Genomic DNA, 15,119 nt, shown 5'->3' with positions numbered 1-15,119 from the left:
TTTGTCAGTTTTACTTATATGTTTACTGTAATTGAAACAGTCAGTGGTTTTTGTATTTTAACAGAAACCACAGTGACTGAAGGGCCATGACACATTGGAAAACTATAATAATTACTTCTGCTTTACATTGTGAACCTTATTTTAACAGGCTGCAAAAATGTGGTGGGAAGGGAAGTAGCAGTTTGATAATTAATGTAAAGCTTCCTTTAACTTGAGTTAATTATTCACAAACTTCCTCTAATGGCAAGATGTTGGTTCTGCTTCTAAAAAAAAAAAAGAAGAAAGAAGCAAACTACACATACTGTATGTTATAAGGAAGTTATTTTTATAGGAAATTTCAAGGCAGCTTATATAAACATAATTCAGTTTGTCAATAAGAGCGTTAAGGAACTGTGTGTGTGAAATTAGTGCTTTTAAATTTGCTGCCTTCAGCTCCTGTTTCAGTATTTTGGCTCTGTTCAGCAGCCTTTTCTCTGAGGTTATATTCAGCCACTTAACCTCGCAGCGTTGTCTGTCAATAAGCTCGGGCAGCCCTATGGAGACATTCTCCTGTTCTCCTGTGCAGAGTGCTAACAACGCAATTAGCTTAAAGAACACGGGGGCACTATCTCATCCATACCGTCTCGCAGACTTCACCTCAGACGGCATTAATCTCACTAAGAGGTGGCAGAAATTCAAAATCATTTTCTTCAAGCAGTTAATGAGATGTCTGGCAACAGTTAGGCAAACATTAAATCTAATTCCTCCAACCTAGAACAATGCTTTGTTTTGATGTTTGAAGACAAGACAGTAAAATGAGAATCACATTCAGCCTGTCACAAGAAAGTAATTTGAGAGCAATTTTCTGTATACTTGGTGACAAACAGCATGAGCTGAGACTATCTAAGGTCTCTCCTGGACTATCTCACAATTCTTTTATGGACGCTACACATATTAACCCAAAACAAAATAAAAACAGAGAAGTATCAAATGCAGAATACCCTGCTCTCACAGCCGTCACTTACAAATACTGTCTGTCACCTTCTTTTGACAGTTAATTGCAACATGCCCCATTGGCAAATTGGTGATATTTTGAAAACATAAGAAGTCAGTTACAAATGTGTCATTTCCTCATTTGTTTTATCACAATCCAAAAGGTAGTTCCATATTTGCGTGGCAACAAGGCGAAGTTTGAGACCGTTATTATAGGCACAGTTTTTTTTTTATCTAGACTCACAATGACAGTTTTTGTCATAATGTTTACCCTGTTCACCATCTTATTTCAAGGTTAGCATGCTAACATTTGTTAATTAGCAATAAATACAAAACACAGCTGAGACGATGGGGATGTCATTAGCTTTGCAAATAGTGGAAAAGTGGAAAAACTTTGCAGATTTCATGGAAATCCATCCAACAGAGGTTTCACTATGAATCAGAGGAAGAAAAGTCAGGGGATCACCAACATTGGTAAGAGTCCTCCTCTTGGGACCATGTGTGTGTGTACATAATTTCATGGCACAATTTCATTCCCACGGTTATTGAGATATTTCAATCTTCACTTGGATTAATCCTCCTAAAATACCCCAAAATGTAATTATGTGAGTCTGAGATTTTGCACACAGGCTTCAGACAAAGGAGCAAACTAACAGAAGTAAATGCATAGTCTACTGCAGATTCATAGAGGGAAGAAAAAGACTAAAGTAAAGGAATTAGAAACTTGTGCAGTGAGTTATATCGACTGGCAATAAAGAAAGGTTCCTTCAATCAGAAATGAAGAGTTGTTGACATTTGTTGCTCAACCACATCCAGTAATGGAAAAGTACTCAAGTCCTCAAGTATCACTAACACAGTGCAACAATACATATATAAACCATATTCAGTAAAAATGTACTATTAAGGCACTTAGAAAAAAAAAGTCCCAGTTACAATAATGTTGCAGTCGTGTTACTCCGTGATACTGCTGGTGTATCTTTAAAAAGGGGGCGGTGATGTGAAAAAACACACAGCCATGCTGCTTCCCTTCATTGAAAATAAACATTAGCAACCCCCTGTGGACATCTAAGGTTTTACAAGAACACTCAAACAAACTGAGCACTGATGATGAACAGATACTGATAGAAACATGAGACACTATCCTCAAAATAATGCCAGAGGGTTACTTTGGAGACATAGCTACATATTGCCATAATTCAATGTGTGCAAACATCAACTTTAATTTCTTCCTCCAGCTCATGGCACTGTGTCTCAGGGGACAGCGCACCCTCTGTGTGGATAATGGCGTCGTAATGTGAGTCATGTGGATGTATTTGTTGCAGCAGGATACGAGGGGGAAAACATCTCATCTGTCTTTTAAGAATGTCTCTGTGTTTGTCGACCTACGAAGACCAGCCTCTCTCTCAGGCATGTCAACCATTAAGCCCTGAGAGGAAGGTCCACATCACATCACATTACATCGCACCACACATCCAACGGGACTCAAGTTTGGGGAAGAAAGCGTTTGACATCACAGCCATGCAGCCATCCGTTGCACTCTAACCTTCTGCAAGGGGATTGGTGAGCGACGACTTCGGAGCTTAATCAGACAATTACAAAACTTGGGCTTGTGTACCTATTTATTCAAACAATATTTAACGATTGCGTGTGCAGAAATATGTGTATCTTTTGTGTATCTCATTGAAATGCTAGAAGGTTTATTGTTGTCTAAAGGTCACCGTTTGTTCAACTCTCCCGGAGGGTGTTTGAAAAGCTGCCAGTGACATAGTGATTTTAAACATGCCACAACATTATCAGATTTCAGTCCATCAAAACACACACCTTAAGAATTCAGTGGAAAGTCCCTGCTTGCCTGGAGTCAAATCCAAAACTGACACAATGGGTTTTTTTTTGCTGGTCAACAGTAAAGGCAGATTAAAGCATGAACAAACATCTTGCATCTTTGTTGAGGAGCAACGATGTGGCCCACAGTCTCGCCATCACAACCTCCTCTAAAACATGTGTGACCTTTGTAATGATCAACGTGACGACATGTAAGTAATTCCTCCTGACGTCCCTGCTTTTCTTCCCTTTCTCTTCCTTCATATACTCCTCCTTAAAATGTGAAAGATAATGTCGTCTTTATTCTGTGTTTGTGTCCATTTCAAAGGGTTTATTATGCTTCTGCTCTGCCCTTGTCAACTGAGAGCACAGCTCGGGACAACGCCCAACATTAAACACATCGTGGTTGGAAGGTGTTACAATTACATCACTCTCATTGACCCCAGCTTAAGGTAATGCACTGAGCGGCGATTTATCCTCACGTCACAGCATTTTCTGATCTTGCAAATTTGACGACAATCAGATGAGAACTCACATCCCGACTTTGACTTTGACACCAATGACTCGAGCCTCAAAAGACTTGAAAGACTTGATTTCCCTCCTAATGTCCAAAGCAAAAGAATTTTGGCTGGAACCAGCGGCTCATTATGAGGCCAGTGTTGAAGCACACATGACAGGCTGTGGCACTCGCTTTGATGTGATGTTGACTCAGAATTTTTCTTTTATGTGCTTCTGTATAAAGAAAGAAACCGAGGCAGAGATGGCAGCATGAAAAGATGTTTTATTTCATGGGAAATTCTAGGGTATTTTCTTTCACCGCTTGATCTATAATCAGCGGTATTTGCTTAGTTGCCTTTGAAAAGACCTGATATCCTGTTTCGTGTCTAGTTATAATACATTTTATCACTTTTGTTGTATCACAAAAGGAGCCTACATTTTTTAAATGGCATTGAGTTTTGTGAAGAAAATAGTATCACTCGTTATGGCCTTGAAACCAAAAAATTAGTTCTTAGGATCTGACTTGGGAATTTAATATCTACACACAGTTTGATGTTTATAACAATGACTTTCCCCACCCCTGACATAAACATTGGTCTATAAAATGTATTAAAATGTGAAAATTGTGCAAATATTCACATTTATTTATTTAGACAAGAAAAATTAGGCATTTTCTGTAAAACAAAAAAAAAAAAGGCCCAAAAAATTATTACCAAAATAGTTTTAAAAAATAAGCAATAGTCTAAAACAAATAAAAAATGATTTCTGCTGTTTGTGTAGGTATGACTGTGAGGAGATCTGGAGACAGTTCGAGGAGGCGGTTGTCCGTCAATCCTCTTGTAATGTGACGGTGGAGGATTATCATCAGGTGTTTTATGCAATGCCACAAACCTGGCCGTGTGATAAGGTGAGCAACATTTGAGATTCTGGCTCCTTCATCATTTTTAATTGATAACTAATGGGACGGAACGTATTCGAGTTATATTTCCCTTCCTCCTGCTATAGTTTCTCTTCTGGAGTAAAACCAGGGCACTGATGTACAGCTATGCAGCTGTTGTTCGTGACTTCTGGACACTTGAGGACACACTGGTTGGCTTCATGTTCAATGACCTCATCTGGTGCGGACAAGACGAAGACCCCGGTAAATGTTTTTTTTTCAATTAAAAAAGTCAAAACACTAAAAATATAAATTTTCTTCGTCCAATTAATTATGTCACAGATGTATCTTGTGACCACTTTGCAGTAACTCAATCATGATGTTACATTTTCTGTAAATGTATTAGTGACACTGAAAAAAAAAAAACAATTTTACATAAACTACTAAAATGAAAAAGACACAAAATCGAACAAATGAAAGTAAATTGAATACTAATTAGTTATCAGTGAGCTTTAGAGCTGCTGATTGGTGGCTTTTTGCCACATTTAAATGAGCCAGGCTAGGTCTTTCACCTTGTTTCCAGTCTTTATGCTAAGCTAAGCTAAGCTAATCAACTGATGGCTGATCAGGGGGCAGGTTGCACAAAACACCCTCAGTTTTCTACAAGGTTTCATTTCTCATTAGCTAAAAGATTTTACAGCAATAAAATTCAACTGCATCATTAAGGGTGTTAAAGAGTCAGAGGTACCTTTACTTTTTTTAGTGAAGAGATATTAACCTGCCTACTGCACATCATCCTCCATTAAAATCACCTAAACTTGTTTTTTCTCGTTATTCATTCATGCCTCGTTTTGAACATTATGAATGACACTCTGCTTCTTGTGACTGATGGCTGTGAATTTGACACACAGGTTTTGATTTCAGTTCCTGTCCGCAGTGGTCAGCGTGCAGAAACCACCCAGTGTATTCCTTGTGGAGGCAAGCCTCTCAAAAGGCGAGTTTAATGTCATCACCGCTCTACTCTGCTGTCTGTTGTTGTTCATCATTTACATGCGACATACTGTTCCAAAACCAGCAGTGGAATATTGTTCCCATGTGAATTTCCTCATTCATTTGTTAGTTTGCAGAAATGGCATGTGGCAACATCACTGTATTACTGAACGGATCTATTGTCAACGCCTTCAACAGGAAAAGGTAAATAAAATAAAATAAAAACAACGAATGAATGTGATATGTTTTGCTGTTTGTAATAAAATAATCTCTTTTTTTTTATTATCTCACAGCATGTTTGGAAGTGTTGAACTGGACAGCCTGAATCCACAAAGGGTGGATTATGTCAACATTAAGGTGGTGACCAATCTCGAAGGACCATATATGTGAGGATAAAAACAACTGATACTTGTAATACATGGGATTTTCTTACTAATCCTGTATAGATTAGCTATAAGCCATTAACTAGCCATGAATAAGAGCAAGGTTGGGTTTGCCAGGTTGTGAAAAATCCCTCTGCGCTTTTCTGTTTAGCTCTTGAACTCATCATTAGGGGGCGGTCCACTTCTGGAAAAGCCTGTTGTAGTCAGGACCAAACTACATTTATTACCTTTAAATGTTTTATCTTGGAATGACAAGAAAGTATTTGTTGTACCCAGGTGTTTATCACAATAAAGTTGAATTGAATTCAACAAATATAATGGAGATTTTATCAGCGCCTGGAAGCTTAAATGTTTGTATTCATAAACATTACTGACATTGCCATTAGTTACAGCTTTTAAGCCCTTTATAAATGGCGACTCCATAAAAGAATTCACACTCACAGTTCAAGTTTGAACTTGTTGTTTTTCTCTTCTACAGAGAGTCATGTAGTCAGGGATCAGTTGTAGACTTGATCCAAATCCTCCAGTCTAGAGGTTTCCACTGGACGTGCACAGACAACGAACAGTAAGTGAAATCCAACAGGTCCTCCAAATAAAACGATCAAACACTTATTTTCCCTGTTGAAAAATAAATCCATTATACAACACGATTAAAGTTTGATTACATTCAGGGAGAGGTCAGGATCTGACGCTGTTGTTCCCAGTTCTCTTGACGTCTTGATAGGTGGACACGTAGAGTGTGAGAATGTATACAGACGCTGTAATGAACTTCCTGATGAAACTACGCTGCAGTAACAGAAACCGTATCTCTCCGCAGGACCCTGATGATCCTTCAGTGTATCCAGGACCCTAAACAGCCCTCCTGCCAGACATGTGCAAACAGCCTGTCACACAGAAAGAGCCTCACGTCCGACTGAATCACCCACATGTTGAACGAGTATTTTGCTATTGTTATTTTGTAGTTTTACACTCAGTGAAGCTGGATTTAAACAAGTATGATATTGTAAATCCACATTGCAAATAAAGTAATAACCTGTAACTACACAGAGGTCAGACACCAGACTTAAAGCAGTGTTTTCTTTAATTTCCATTGATCCAATTCATTAGAAGATAAGGTGTATGTAATGATTTTAATTAAATGGTCAAACAGCAATTTCATTCAGGGACATAAAAGACAGTACACATCATTTAATTAGATTGGTTAATTGGGGTCGTGCAGCTCATTTTTGGGACCTAATAAGAGGTAAATCCAGCCATGTCTGAAACACCCAGGAAATACTGCAGACCCTGAACGTCCTGTTTTTTGGTTTGTTTTTGTTTTTCCTGTGCTCAGTTTTCAGGCTGGAACACACCCATTCAGATGCTATTTGCTTTATCCTCTTTATTTGTATTTATTTCACAATAGGTATATCCTGGTCTTATCAAAGCCACTAGAGTTTGGTTTGAACTTGAAACCACGACATACTTAAGGTAATAAATATAAGTAATTTGTGAGACTACATTATTAGAGCAGGAAGCATCTACCAAATTACATGCTAGTGTTAGTGTAGAAAACAGATGTATAACCAGTTTACTGGCATGTTTAACCTTTGCTTTTGAGCCTCCTGCTTGTGCTCAAACGTCTGTGGCATTTCCCAACATGCTCACTGTTGATAGTTATTGCATGTCCTTTGATTTACAGCCCACACAAATCGTTTAAAACATGACTTCATGCACTTCACCCAGCTATTATAACAGGTCTCTATTATTAACCTACTTGGCAGAAACAAACAAAAAATGGCTCAAGGAAAGAAAAGGTTCCAAACTCGTTTATGCTTCTCCACAGGTATATTTTTTGTGCATGAATGTCTGAAGTGTAGTGCAGGCAGGTGGAGATCCTTGTATTCAAGGCTGAAGCTGCCATTAGGTCATGTCCCAAATATTTTTAAGAATTTAATTTTAACTAACTAACAATTTTGAGGTACTTGTACTTTACTTGAGTTATACATCTACTACATTTCAAAATGTTAATAATTTATTTTTCACTCCACTACATTTTCTTATACTTTGGAGATTGTGACTTATAATATAGTAAATATAGTATATAATAATATTATATAATAAATATAGAGGCCTATATAAAAAATAAGTGACCCAACTTTTACTTGCTGCAACATTAAAGTACATTTTAATGCAAAAAAAAAAAATGTAATAATTATACTTATTTATTTTATTTTTACTTTAGTTTGTAACGGTCTTGAAGTGACCCTCGACCTCAGCTCCACCATGACATGAGATTCCTTCACGAACCAGCGCACGCGCGCGTCTCCATAAATAGACGTCCGGGCGCGAGCGACGTTGGGTGTCAACAAGCGTCCACAGCAACTTACAAACGTCCACCGGAATTTACCCGGAGTTTCAAGTTTAGGGGACTTTTAAAATGGACTATACCGGAGGACACCGACCTCCGGATAAGAGACAGCGGAGACGCTGCGTCATTTTAAGCGTCATCTTTGTCCTAGTTATTATGATTACACTCGCCGTTACGCTGACACTGACGCTACGTCACAATACAGACCAACTAAAACCAATTTTTATTGATAGGTGTAAGAAATTCAGCAGGTAAGTGTTTTCATTTTTTAAAGTTTATGTGCAGAATATTAAGTATAAAGTTAAGAGCAGAGCCTCAGCTTGGTGTTATAAAAAGGAAACAATAAAAAATATATGTACTTAAGTTGTTTATTGGATACCTACAGCTAAACCTAATGCTGGAGCCCTGCAGTTAATCCCACCTCCATGAATGTTACAGGGGGGTGTTGATTCAGAGGGGTGTTGAATTGCTGCTGAATTATGTTGCGTTCAAGGCTATATTATTTTGTAAAGTCCATCTAAATAGCCTGTTTATCACTGAGAGAAAGCTAAATGACAGAGAAACACATCTCTGCAGAGGAAAATACACCTCAACGGCACCACAAACTACACCCTACAAAATGAGCATTAAGTTCAGGTGAACACCTCTGCACAACAGTTTCAAGAAAAACATTATAATCTTCATTGTAACCTTCAGTGTCCTACAGATAAAAATGTCTGAAAGTAAAAATTCAATGTTAAAGTTGAAGGTCTTTTTGTTACTCCAGGCAATGATTAACTCCCCTGTCTTGTTTCTGCACTGCCTGCAGATACTGCTCACTGGATAAAAAATGTCATGATTGATTTATTTCTGGATTATTCATTGTATTTAAGCTAATATTGACCACAAATATGAACTGGACATAGTGTGTAGGGTGTAAGTTTTATTTATAATAATAACTTAATATATTACTTTAAAAAATAATAATAATAGTGACAAAGTGCTTCACAAAAAAGTCATAAAACCAACAGATTTAAAATCAGTGTCCACTTCATTAGCTACACCTGTACAGGCTAATGCCAGGACAGTTTTTCCACCATAATATCAAGCTATTGTTGACAATGTCATGTGTGTTTTAGCAGTGAGGTCAGGTGCTGTACTAAACTGCATTGCAGGGAGAGGTGTATCTACTATTCGGCCCCCCTCAAGTACGTAAACTGGACAAAAACATCAAAATAGCTTTTCGTTGTAGTGCAGTACAACACCGGCCTCAACTGTGACTGCAGCAATAAAGATATACATTTACACATTTCCTAGACTTCAGCAGTTTTTATCTGAACGAGGCTGAGCTCATTTTGCTGCATTATCTGTTGTGATAAATTCACATTTACTGATAATATGGACTGGACATACTGTGTCAAGTACTTCTAAACCCTGATACTGTGTTCTTATCTGAAACTGTTTCTTTACTTTTAAGGGAAGGGTGAATACTGTGTTTCCCCATGTCAAAAAAAAAAAAACAAGTTCGTTGAGGAGAAGGTTGTACTTTTTGGGCTTCCATATTCCTGAGACTAAGCAGAACTGTCACTTACTTTTCAGAAACGACTGTGAAAAGATATGGGATGTATTTAAACAGGCCTACGTAGGGAAGGACCCTTGTGAAGTTCCCATGGAAGCCTATGATCCTCTCATTGCTGCCGCCCCCTTCAAACCTCACTGCAACAGAGTAAACATCATCATCTATCTCAACAAAGAATAATGTGTTTAATATTGTGATATGAACTGTTTTTTGTTTTGTTTGTGGGGGGGTGGTTAGATGATGTTCTGGAGCAAAACAAAGAATCTGGTCCATAAATTCACCGAGAAGAGAGATTGTTTTCTGACCCTGGAGGACATGCTGTTGGGCTCTGTCCTGGATGGTCTGACCTGGTGTGGAAAGGAGGGCAGCAGTGGTAAGACTGAGTTTACTATTTGCCAAATACATGGCCAAATTACTTTACATCTAACAACAACAACAACAACAACAACAACGTCAAATATATTCTTCAACCATCCAGGCAAAAGATCTGACATTGCCCTTTTACATGCTTTTCTAACATGAAACCAATTTTTTGTAGTTATGCACCGAAAATACAAACGATTTTGGGCCATAAAAGGAAAGGAATGATTTTTTAAAATTTTGCTTTTCCGTTGTAATTTAACCTGCTTTGACCAGCCCTGCCCCCTTTTTTTGTTTAATCCAGGCGATGCATTCGTCAGGCAGCCACCATCACATACTCAAACTGTTTGTAGTGCATGTTGGTTGGTGTTGGTAGTTTGAACTACTTATTCAAAGTAGCTTTATTTAATCAAGCTTTGCTCTAAATCAACTTCTTCCAGTTTGAAGTAATTGGTAGATTGCAAAGCTTTCAAGTTTTCAAAGTAGCTTCCCCAACACTGACAGTGTGGTACGGCAACACCTTAGGTCCAAAAAACATCATAAATTCATATACTAGCAGCTACTGCCACTCAGTAAACACCAAACAAACAAGATCAGCCAGATTCTGTAACGGCACTTCTATCAGAGGGTGATAGATGATAGATAGAGAGTTATATAAGAATTCATTGTTGTCACTCTATGCTAAATATGAAGCTAATAGCAGGAGCCGGTTATCTTAGATTAGCACTAAGACTGGAACCAGCTAGCTTGGCTGGGCACAGTAACTTTCACAGTGAAGACAAGACTCCAGGAAGTTGCTTCGTCCTTATTAATAGTCTGTCACAGTTTTGGCACAGATTAAACAAGGTGTGCATTTTCTTTTTATAATCCCATTTCCCAAAATGTCAAACTGTTCCTTTAACTCCTTAAAACATCCGAGGTATCATCACTATTCTCCTCCAATAGATACTGTAATTGTATGTACACAATTATGCATAAAGGTTTTATGTTTTTAATAGCTGTTTTCTGTTTCCTTGTGGGAATGTGACATCCAGAAATGGAAATAAAGATCTGAATGTGTTTGTGTGTGTGTGTTGTTCTAGAAACATTCACAACCGGCTGCCCAGGTTGGAGCGAATGCGAAAACAACCCGGTTCGCTCATTTTGGAACCGAGCCTCAGCTGCTGTAAGTTACCGACAAGAATTCACCAATTTCATTGCAAAGAGGAAAAAAAAAAGGATCAAGCTGTGGTTAAAATAGCACATATGTGGAACATGAGGTACAGCAAATCTCTCCTGTGTATGAGGGATTATGATGGAGAAAAAGAAAAAGGTCACTCTGCCTGGTTCTTCATCAATGAGGCTTTGTGTTGGTCTCCATGGAGCCACATTGTGTAGCTCTCTCCTGAGTGAGCAGCAGCAACCCACACAATGAGAGGAGCCCTCACAGATTCACTCCAGCTTCTGCTGGCATCTTTAGAAAAGCAGCTCAGCAGCTGATGTGAGGCAAATCTGACCTTACATCACGTTTTCACTACACACAGGTGTTTCCTCAAAAGTGCAGCAAGACAATATGTTAGAATATTACAGGAATCTTATAGATCCTTTATAAGAGTAAGGATAGTAGTAAAAAGGAGAGAGTTTTCGGTTAAATTGATTTGTTTAAGAATAGGCCCTGCTGCATCTGTAACCACACCTAACCACCCTGCAGCAAGACGTGAACTACAACCTTCAGCTGCAGAAAGGTCACTCCAACATTAATACTGAAAATACTGTCGGACTGAAACAGCTGATCTGCGTAGTAACCATAGACTGTAAACAAAGAAGGGTGACGTCACCCATAGGTTTCTAAAGAGCGGTTTTGAAGCTACAGAGCGAGCTGCTCTGCCATTGCCATCTTGGCAGTGCCTGACTACGCCCCTGACTCCCAGCTAATCAAACAAAGAGATGGGGCGTGTGTGAAGCCGAGACTTCGCTGACCCACCTGTCACTCAAAGTGCGACCAGGCTATAGAACTGAGTCTTAGTGATGTTTAGCATCCAACCTCACACTTACTCAAACATACAATATACCTCCCATTAATTAGAGCTTTCAACTATTAAGTTATTTTTCAAAATGAGATTATGTTTTTTTTTTTTTTTTGTCCGAAGTGCCTTTTAATTTAACACCCTCTTCATGTGTGTAGCTTGCAGATGTTGCCTGTGGTGATGTCACAGCAATGCTAAACGGATCCATCACCACACCGTTCAGTCCCACGAGGTAAGCAGCTCTGCACTTCCTGTGTTGAACAGTAAGGGAAGACATATGTCTTTTCTAATGTTCATGCAACACTTTGACAGGGACAGATGCAGTTAGGATGTCAGAAGATGTGGTCAAAGCAACATTATACAAGTCTGATCTCAATACTACTTCCTTCTTCGTTAGCAGACTTTCAGCTGGGAGATTTATTCTAGTCTTGATGGATGGAGGTGCCTGCCAGTTTCTTTGCCTTCTCTGTAAATCAATCAGTAAAGCTGTGCTCTTGCTATTCCTGCCACCTGCTGGACAAACTTGTAGTCTGCAGCTTATGATTAGTTTCATTATTAGTCAATCGGCAGAGTATTTTGTTGATTAAGCATTTAGTAGATATAATTCTGGGAAATGGTGCATATGCACATCACAGTTTCACAGAGGCAGCTTGTTTTGTCAGAGATACACTCTAAGATAAAGCAGCAAATCCTCTAGGGGATGTTTGAAAAATGCCACAAATTATAATATTTATGATATGATGATTTACGATAGTTAAGGGTTAAGATTAGGGTGTGTGAAAGCAGAGCGCTTGCAGAATCTTTTTAAATTTCATTTAATTTTACTGCATTGTATAAATACTGCAAACATAACATTTCATTTGAAATTTATTCTCAAACACTTAAGGTTTGTCCTAAAAAAAAAAAAATATATATATATATAATGCAAGTTGAAGTCTCTAAGTTGTGTTCTTTTATTCCTGCTGTCAGTGTTTTTGCGAGCATCGAAGTTAAGAGATTTAACGCCACCAAGATGAAACGCCTGAATGTTGTGCTGGTCACACAGACGAACGCTGTGTAAGATGAAGACTTTTGCAAAACAATTTTCCTCCTTTTTGTTCATTTTGAATGTAATAAATACATGAATGTTCTGCATCTTCTTCCACGGTGGTCATACACAACGTTTCACACACAAGACTGCTGACAAACTTACACTCACACTGGGAAAATTGATCCTAAAATCATGTTTTTCTGTATCATTTGTGCTTTTCTTCTCTTCAGCACAAACTGCACAAATGCATCTTTAAAGGACTTACGGAAAGAGCTGGATAAAGGGATTAAATACAACTGCACCGAAGTGACTGAGTAAGTACAGCATGTGTGCGCGAGACAAGGTGATCACATGTATCACACGTTTCTTTTATCACACAGTTTGTTGACTTGGTTTCATTCTGCCTCTGTTTGTAGATTTCAGATCGAGGAGTGCAGCAACCACCCAGAGAAACCGTGTGGCTCCTGTTGGTGAAAACGTCAGATAACACACAACAACAACAACAACAACCAGCTGTAAAGAATATCTGCCTACAGTTTGTTTTTGGGAATCACTGAATGTGCTTTATTTATCTTTTTTGTAGATTTAATTCCTTTCAAACACGTGGGCCAGTTTGACTTAATGTGAAATGTGTCTTTTTATATAAATTTTAAGTGGGCATTTTTATACGATGTGACAAAGCATGTTCATATTTTGTGGTAAAAAGGTTCATGGTGTGATGGGGAAGCTTTGTATCAGTTCTATTAAGGGTTGTGGTTAAGTGTCATATACTGTAAGGGAGAGCACCACTGCTCCTATCTAATTATGTTCAACTGACAATCTCCTGCCTGGTGTAATCACAATTTACAATATTTTTTTAATTAAAAGTAGAAATATGAGGCTGTGAAATTGTCTTTGGATACTAAAGCATGATAATGAAAAAAAGATGAATAAGAACAATGTATTTGATGAGATGGTTTTTTTTGTATTTGAGTATGTGTGTATATAAAATCAATTCTTCTTGATTGATTGTTGTCAGATTAAGTATATAAAAAAGAGCAATGTTTTTTAATTTTTTTTTTTATAATACTAAAATATTGCACTTACACCTTTTTTGCTAAACACTTTGAAACAAATATAAAACTGTTTTTGTCTCTGTTTCACTTTCCGACTATCAACGTGGCTTCAGTGGGAAACTTCTTGTTATGTCATCTGTCATTAAAAAAAAAAATCATAAAATACTGACAATGATGCAACTATAAAAACTCTCCTGGTATAATGCTTAACCTAAAATAAAATAAGGAATGTGATATGGTTTTATTGCTTGGGCTCTATCTTCACAGCTTACTGGATTTGAAATGAAATAGTAAAGTTGAACTAAAGACCTTCATCTTGTGCATGTTTCAGCCCATTCATTTCTGCTGGCCTTCATCTGTTTCCCAAAGCATGCAAGTGGCAGTTGCAATGTTTTTCTCCTGTCGTCTAGATGCCTAGAGTTCCAGTTCACTTTGATTTAATTCATGGTAGAAATATACAGTGGCGCTTCAGAAAGTAGTCAGATCCCTTCATTGTTGCACACTTTACTGTGTTTTTAGTTTTAGTGTTTTAGTGTGTCTCCACTCAGCAACCCTTAACAACAAAATGAGAACATGTTGTTAGGACGCTATATGAAGTACGCAAATGAAGCCATTTGAAATTTGTGATCACAACACTGTAAGTACAGCACAGTAGTATCAAACGTCTTTTAATAAATAACTTTTATAATGTTTTGATAGCTGGCATCCTTTGAACATGGCCTTTGAACAGAGCTTTATTTATAAGGAGCAATGAGCCGCCGCCTCCAGCCCCACTGTGAGCGTGAGAGTTTTCAATAACACTTCTCAACTTGTTCAAACCTTTTGGATTTTTAAATATGGAAACAAAAATGATCGTGATCTGCGTTCTTGCTGCTCTTGCAGTGCTTGGCGTTATTATTGGAGTCCCACTGGGACTTTACCTGCCTCGGACGAAGCAGTTCAGAGCAAATTTCATGAATAGATGTGAGAAATTCATGGGGGAAGGAAAAAAGTAAGTGTTTGTACTTTGTAAAGTTTCAGTCCTTGACACTTGTGCTGCTCTTTCGTGAGCTTGACACCAATAACCTGTTGGTTTTAATGAGTGAGAGGGATGTCAGAACAAACTAAGGCAGATTCACATTTCACATCATAAACACTTGTTATTTATTTTTCAGGGACTACTGTCAAAATGTACTGAATGTCTTTGAAGGAGCCTACGTTGGGAGACACAAATGTGATG

At 38.1% G+C, this 15,119-nt stretch overlaps 2 protein-coding genes across 2 annotated transcripts; both read left to right on the top strand.

The window, feature by feature from the left end:
* The first annotated feature begins 2,098 nt into the window (after nt 1-2,098).
* Nucleotides 2,099-6,603, top strand: LOC130161357 (ADP-ribosyl cyclase/cyclic ADP-ribose hydrolase 1-like). The gene is made up of 10 exons (XM_056364607.1): nt 2,099-2,532; nt 2,877-3,005; nt 3,122-3,245; nt 4,072-4,198; nt 4,297-4,432; nt 5,080-5,162; nt 5,289-5,362; nt 5,452-5,544; nt 6,020-6,106; nt 6,359-6,603. The coding sequence occupies exons 2-10, from the start codon at nt 2,894-2,896 to the stop codon at nt 6,456-6,458; spliced, it is 936 nt and encodes a 311-aa protein (XP_056220582.1). The 5' UTR covers nt 2,099-2,532; nt 2,877-2,893; the 3' UTR covers nt 6,459-6,603.
* A 1,257-nt stretch (nt 6,604-7,860) lies between these two features.
* LOC130160916 (ADP-ribosyl cyclase/cyclic ADP-ribose hydrolase 1-like) lies at nt 7,861-14,138 on the top strand. The gene is made up of 8 exons (XM_056363709.1): nt 7,861-8,142; nt 9,470-9,596; nt 9,687-9,822; nt 10,892-10,974; nt 11,974-12,047; nt 12,785-12,871; nt 13,076-13,159; nt 13,262-14,138. The coding sequence occupies exons 1-8, from the start codon at nt 7,961-7,963 to the stop codon at nt 13,317-13,319; spliced, it is 831 nt and encodes a 276-aa protein (XP_056219684.1). The 5' UTR covers nt 7,861-7,960; the 3' UTR covers nt 13,320-14,138.
* Nucleotides 14,139-15,119: the final 981 nt, after the last annotated feature.

This window comes from Seriola aureovittata, chromosome 20, assembly GCF_021018895.1.
Source record: "Seriola aureovittata isolate HTS-2021-v1 ecotype China chromosome 20, ASM2101889v1, whole genome shotgun sequence".
Classification (NCBI taxonomy): domain Eukaryota; kingdom Metazoa; phylum Chordata; class Actinopteri; order Carangiformes; family Carangidae; genus Seriola; species Seriola aureovittata.
This window is presented reverse-complemented; position numbering and strand designations above follow the sequence as displayed.

Bases quoted from the DNA above. Each gene is read 5' to 3' on its own strand.
- LOC130161357 (XM_056364607.1), top strand. From the start codon at position 2,894: ATGAACAAACATCTTGCATCTTTGTTGAGGAGCAACGATGTGGCCCAC. The intron at 3,246-4,071 runs GTAATGCACTGA...CTGTTTGTGTAG, and splicing joins CTCATTGACCCCAGCTTAAG to GTATGACTGTGAGGAGATCT. The intron at 4,433-5,079 runs GTAAATGTTTTT...TTTGACACACAG, and splicing joins CGGACAAGACGAAGACCCCG to GTTTTGATTTCAGTTCCTGT.
- LOC130160916 (XM_056363709.1), top strand. From the start codon at position 7,961: ATGGACTATACCGGAGGACACCGACCTCCGGATAAGAGACAGCGGAGA. The intron at 9,597-9,686 runs GTAAACATCATC...GGGGGTGGTTAG, and splicing joins TCAAACCTCACTGCAACAGA to ATGATGTTCTGGAGCAAAAC. The intron at 12,872-13,075 runs GTAAGATGAAGA...TCTTCTCTTCAG, and splicing joins GTCACACAGACGAACGCTGT to CACAAACTGCACAAATGCAT.